Source organism: Tupaia chinensis, unplaced genomic scaffold (genome assembly GCF_000334495.1).
Source record: "Tupaia chinensis unplaced genomic scaffold, TupChi_1.0 Scaffold149184_1, whole genome shotgun sequence".
NCBI lineage: Eukaryota > Metazoa > Chordata > Mammalia > Scandentia > Tupaiidae > Tupaia > Tupaia belangeri.
Window position 1 is genome coordinate 1,474,159 of NW_006209032.1, and position 5,462 is coordinate 1,479,620.

The following is a 5,462-nucleotide window of genomic DNA, read 5'->3' on the forward strand; positions in this document are numbered from 1 at the left end:
ACCCCGGGACGGTCTGGACCAAGGGGCGACCGAGGGGAGCCTGTGAGTAGGGCTGTGCTCCTGGCCCGGGGGGGGGGCTGTTCCAGTGCTCAGGGTGGTGGGGCCTGGAGGGCTGTGAGGAGCACCCTTGGTACACCCAGACCTGGCCAGCCCTCCAACGTGGGCATTGGGTGCAGCAGGGGATTCGAGACAGAGCTGGGCGTGGAAGTGGGCAGACCTAAGCCATGGGGCTCCCGTGGACTGATCGTTCCCTTTCCCAGGGCCCCCCGGGACTCCCTGGACGGTCGGTAAGAGTTGAGCTGGTTCTGGTCTCTGTCACCCTCCCTGCCTACCCTTGCTGGTCCCTCATCCCTCCCACTTCCCCCAATGTCCCCAGTGCCACCTGGTCCCATGGTCCCCTTCCCCTGACTGACCCATTCTCTGACCATTCCCCTCGTAGGTGGACACAGGCCTTGGAGCCAGAGAGAAGGTACCGGGCCTGGGTGGCATGCAGCCGGGTCTGGGCAAGGACCCCCTGCCCCTCGCCCCAGGCATGCCTCATGACTCAAGGTCGTGCCCCCAGCAAGGTTGTCTCTGTCATAGGGAGAGCCTGGGGACCGCGGACAGGAGGGTCCCCGAGGACCCAAGGGTGACCCCGGCCCACCTGGAGCCTCTGGGGAGAGGGTGAGTGTGGCTGGCCCTGGCGGGTACGGGCCCTGGGCAGCCTGCTCTGACTCCTCCCTTCCCTACCCGCAGGGCATCGACGGGCTGCGGGGGCCCCCAGGCCCGCAGGTGAGCCACGCATGTTACCCCATCAGCCGACCTCCTGTCTTGTCTCCACCTCTTATCTGAGCTTGTTCCCTGCAGGGGGACCCAGGTGTCCGGGGCCCGGCAGGAGAGAAGGTGAGGGTGTGGATGTCTCAGGTGCGCCTGGGTTCTGAGCACACACAGCCCTCGAGGCCTCTGACCTCTGTCTCCTCAGGGTGACCGGGGCCCTCCTGGGCTGGATGGCCGGAGCGGTCTGGACGGCAAACCAGGAGCCCCGGGCCCCCCCGGGCTGAGTGTGAGTGTGGCCATGCCCCCCCAGAGCCCCAGGCCCCCCCAGGCTGAGCGTGAGTGTGGCCGTGCCCCCCCTCAGAGCCCTGGGTCCCCCAGGCTGAGCGTGAGTGTGGCCGTGCCCAGCCCTGGACCCCAGCCTCATGTAGGTGGGCTCAGCTCCATCAGGGCCGCTCCGAGCCTGGCCTGGGTCCCCCCACAACTGCTGCCTTGTAGGCCACGGTTCATGGGTTAGCGGCCCCCAGAGAGCATGCCGTGACCCCGTGGCCACGATAAGGTCGTGACTCTGAATCTGTCCTCAGGGTGCTGCAGGCAAAGCCGGGGAGCCGGGCAGAGATGTAAGTTGGGGAGCTGCTGCGGGGCCCCCAGGACCCCAGTCGCACCCTCAGCGAGAGGGGGTGGTCAGCCCGACTTTGGGAGGGGTCCTTGGCAGGCAACTTTAGTGGACTTCCCCTTTCTGACCTTTGCCTTGGTGGTCTCAGTAGGCCTCTCAAGTTCTGGGGGTTCTCCTTGGGAATCACAGCAGGGCCCCCCTAACCCGTGGGGTCTGTGCCTCCAGGGCTGTCGGTGTCTCCTGATCCTGGGGGTGTCCACACAAAGGCCCTTAGTGGGTGTGCCCTGGGGGTGGCTCAGAGGCTTTCTCAGTCCCAGCCAAGACTTTTTCTAGGGGCTTCCAGGCCTCCGAGGAGAACACGGGCCCTCCGGTCCCCCGGGCCCCCCTGGAACACCAGTAAGTCCAGGCTTTCATGCCTCCTCTTGCCCTGACTGGCCTCACCCCAGCCCCCACGTCTGACCAGTGATCCACTCCCACAGGGAAAGCCGGGAGAAGACGGCAAACCCGGCCTGAATGGGAAAAACGTGAGTGCGTCCAGGCCACCGTGGCAAACGTGCCGAGCAACGGCAGCACACGCACACACATGCACGCACACACGCACACGTACACATACGCACATACACACACGCGCACACAGCCCAGATGTGCAGGCACAGGAAACACTCGGACACGTGCAGACCTGAGCCAGCTCTTGGCACTGGGCCAGGCATGCATGTTCACCCTAAGCATGGCCGGTGTGCACACGCAGACAGCCTTGGGCACGGAGCGAGCTGCACTGAGGCACCAGCCTGTGTCTACAGGGGCTGACACATGCCGAGATAACCCCGAGCTACGGCCCGGGTCCAGAGGCAGGCACACTTGGGGACGTATGACAGAGACCCTTCCACTCAGACTCAGAAAGGTGCCCAGACCTGGCTCCAGGATGGCATGTGCATCCGTGTTGAGACGTGGTAAGACACACACGGCCATGCCTCTGCCGTGGGACACAGGCCGGGACACACCGGCATGCACATTCGTGTGCAAGTTGTCCCCACACACTGCTATGCACACAGATGCCAGCACCCACAGCTCAAGGCCCCTGTGCATACATGTGTAGGCCCACGACCATGTTCAGACCTGGGCCAAGATGTACAGACAGACGGAGACCCCTGGACACACAGCCACACGGGGGCACCTGTGAAACACATGTGGGCACACCCCCAGGATGTGGGCGCTCACTGGCCCGGAGACGCAGAGGCAGGAGGTGTGGGCAGGTGTCGGGCTGGTACTGGACACCCTGGGCGTGCAGTGGCTCACTCCTGTCACAGACCACAGAGATGCAGGACACGCAGTCATTGTCACCTGAAAGGTGCCATGGGTGCGTGGCAGACACCCTCACCTTCCAGGCTGATGGGAGTCGTTTGCCCACAGGGAGAAGCTGGAGACCCTGGAGAGGACGGGAGGAAGGTGAGGCTCGTTTCGGGGTCCGCTTGGGCCTCAGGTTGGGGCAGTGTCTGAACCACTCTTGTCTTCTCTAGGGAGAGAAGGGAGACTCAGGCGCCCCTGGGAGAGAGGTGAGTGAAACCTCAGGCCCCCAACCCTAGTCTGTGAGACGTGGCTCTGCCCCTTTCCGGGGTCCCAGGGTCCTGACGCTGGCCACTGGCTGCATCCTCCACAGGGTCCCGATGGCCCCAAGGGAGAGCGCGGAGCTCCTGGTAGCCCTGGCCCCCAGGGCCCTCCGGGCCTCCCAGGACAGGTCGGCCCCCCTGGCCAGGTGAGTGTGCAGGCTGGCTCTGGGACACTCCAGGGGAGTGACGGAGCCATCGTGTGCCCCTGGGGTCCCATCCTGACAAGCCACAGGCCTGCACGACCCCTTGTATTCTGTCGTGTTTCAGGGTTTTCCTGGTGTCCCAGGAAGTGTGGGCCCTAAGGTGAGTGCTTTGCTGCATGGGTGTGGCCAAGGGGTGACCAGGCCTGAGGAATGTTTCCCCACCCAATCCTCTGTTCTCAGGGTGACCGTGGGGAGACTGGATCCAAGGGGGAACAGGTGAGCCCCCACCTTTCCTCATGCTTAGGCAGCCACGGCACCCACACATGCACACATGGCTACACGTGCACACACATGCCCACATGCTCCACACATGCACACACACAGTGCCCCGCACACACCCACATGTGCCTATGTGTGCACACATGAATGTATATATGCACATATACGCCCATATGTGCACACACCCACATGTGTATGCATATGCACACACATACCCCTCATGTGCACATATACGCCCCACATATGCACACTTATGGCCTCCACAAGCTGGACCTGGTAGCTTGTCTCTTGATCCCTCCAGGGCCTCCCTGGGGAGCGTGGCCTGAGAGGAGAACCAGGGAGTGCACCGGTGAGCCAGCCCTGGGCCAGACCCTGGCTCTGACTGCAGGCCCTTAGGGGCCTCCTCTCTCCCCAGCCCAAGCTCCACACAACCCCTGCCCCACAGCGCCTCCTGCAGCTACCCTTAGGGGAACCTGGGCAATGGGGACCTGCCGGGGAGGGGCTCCCAACCAGGGGCCTGCGAGGACTCTGGGGAAGAGGGTGTGGAGGTCCCTCTGTGAGCAGGAGCTGGGCTCCTGCGGGGGCAGCCCCTCACCCAGCCCTGTGTGCCTAGAACGTGGAGCGGCTGCTGGACTCTGTCGGCATCAAGGTCGGTTGTTTAGTGGCTGGGTGGTGGGTGGGCCTGGGGACGCCCGTGCATTCTGGGCCGTCGCCCTGACCTCTCACCATCTCCCAGACGTCTGCCCTGCGGGAGATTGTGGAGACCTGGGACGAGAGCTCGGGCGGCCTCCTGCCTCTGCCCGAGCGGCGGCGGGGGCCCAAGGGGGACCTGGGCGAGCGCGGTCCCCCAGGCAAGGAGGTGAGTGGTGGCACCCAGTGGGGTGGTGGCACCAGGGAGGCACCCAGGGAGGGTGCCCTTGTGCAGCTGCCAGTATGCCTTCCACCCCGCAGGGTCCCATCGGCTTTCCTGGAGAACGTGGACTGAAGGGAGATCGTGGAGACCCTGGCCCTCAGGGGCCGCCTGGCCTGGCCCTTGGAGAGAGGGGCACCCCTGGACCTCCCGGCCTTGCTGGGGAGCCTGGAAAGCCCGGTATTCCTGGGCTTCCAGGCCCGGCTGGGAGTGCCGGGGAGGCAGGAAGGCCAGGAGAGAGGGTGAGCCTGGGGCTGGCTGGGGGACCAGCAAATGGGTGGGGAGGGGCGAGGCCCTGATGAGCAGAGCCCCCCCCTGCCATTGGCTTCCAGGGAGAACGAGGAGAGAAAGGCGAACGAGGGGAACAGGTGAGCTGGGCCAGCCACGGGGTGGGGCTGCCTGGGGCGCTGCTGGACAGACACCCCATTTTCTTCTCTTCTGCAGGGCAGAGACGGCCCCCCTGGACCTCCTGGCCCCCCCGGCCCCAAGGTGACCACCTCGTTTTTGCCCCAGGCCATGTGGTATTGACCCCGTAACCCTCTGTGACAGACACGTCTCTCCCCTCTGACCTTGTGTGTAGGTGGCTGTAGATGAGCCAGGTCTCAGACTCCCTGGAGAACAAGGACCCCCAGGACCCAAGGGCACTAAGGTCAGAGTGTGGGATCAGCCTGGGGCCACCCCTGCCATTGCACCAGGACCTGACTTGACATCTCGTCCCTACAGGGAGAGGCAGGCAGTGACGGTGACCGAGGCCCTAAAGGAGACAGGGTGAGGCCTCCCGCCCCACCGCGTGGGGGTGTACCTGGGCGGTGTGCATACGGGCCAGGGCACAGGGCAGCATCCGGGGCTCGGGGCTCAGGGCTCGACACGTGTTTGCAGGGTGTACCAGGCATCAAGGGAGACCGGGGAGAGCCTGGACAGAGGGGCCCTGACGGCAACCCGGTGAGTCCTCGCCTCATAGGCCCCTCACAAGCCCGCTCCGCCCCTACGCGCGCGGTCCCACCTGCAGGCTGGAGTCTGCACTGCTGGGGCTGTCCATGTCCTGCTCTGACTCAGTGGGGACTGCGGGCAGAGGAGGAGAAGGCAGTGTGTCCTTAACCCTGTTCTCTCCAGGGCCTGCCAGGGGAGCGTGGTGTGGCTGGGGCCGGAGGGGG

The 5,462-nt window shown here is 65.0% G+C and overlaps 1 protein-coding gene across 1 annotated transcript in view; it reads left to right on the top strand.

Annotated features, from left to right (window-relative positions):
- Positions 1-5,462, top strand: part of COL7A1 (collagen type VII alpha 1 chain) — a 31,390-nt gene that overhangs the window by 15,256 nt on the left and 10,672 nt on the right. The window contains exons 57-80 of the mRNA XM_027769288.1: positions 261-287; positions 440-469; positions 583-663; positions 736-771; positions 847-882; positions 962-1,042; positions 1,338-1,373; positions 1,703-1,765; positions 1,849-1,893; positions 2,780-2,815; positions 2,887-2,922; positions 3,027-3,122; positions 3,244-3,279; positions 3,360-3,395; positions 3,700-3,747; positions 4,012-4,047; positions 4,135-4,257; positions 4,350-4,550; positions 4,641-4,676; positions 4,753-4,797; positions 4,889-4,957; positions 5,032-5,076; positions 5,188-5,250; positions 5,422-5,446. Coding sequence (XP_027625089.1) covers positions 261-287; positions 440-469; positions 583-663; positions 736-771; positions 847-882; positions 962-1,042; positions 1,338-1,373; positions 1,703-1,765; positions 1,849-1,893; positions 2,780-2,815; positions 2,887-2,922; positions 3,027-3,122; positions 3,244-3,279; positions 3,360-3,395; positions 3,700-3,747; positions 4,012-4,047; positions 4,135-4,257; positions 4,350-4,550; positions 4,641-4,676; positions 4,753-4,797; positions 4,889-4,957; positions 5,032-5,076; positions 5,188-5,250; positions 5,422-5,446 — 1,366 coding nt within the window. The remainder of the gene's footprint in view (positions 1-260; positions 288-439; positions 470-582; positions 664-735; positions 772-846; positions 883-961; positions 1,043-1,337; positions 1,374-1,702; positions 1,766-1,848; positions 1,894-2,779; positions 2,816-2,886; positions 2,923-3,026; positions 3,123-3,243; positions 3,280-3,359; positions 3,396-3,699; positions 3,748-4,011; positions 4,048-4,134; positions 4,258-4,349; positions 4,551-4,640; positions 4,677-4,752; positions 4,798-4,888; positions 4,958-5,031; positions 5,077-5,187; positions 5,251-5,421; positions 5,447-5,462) is intronic.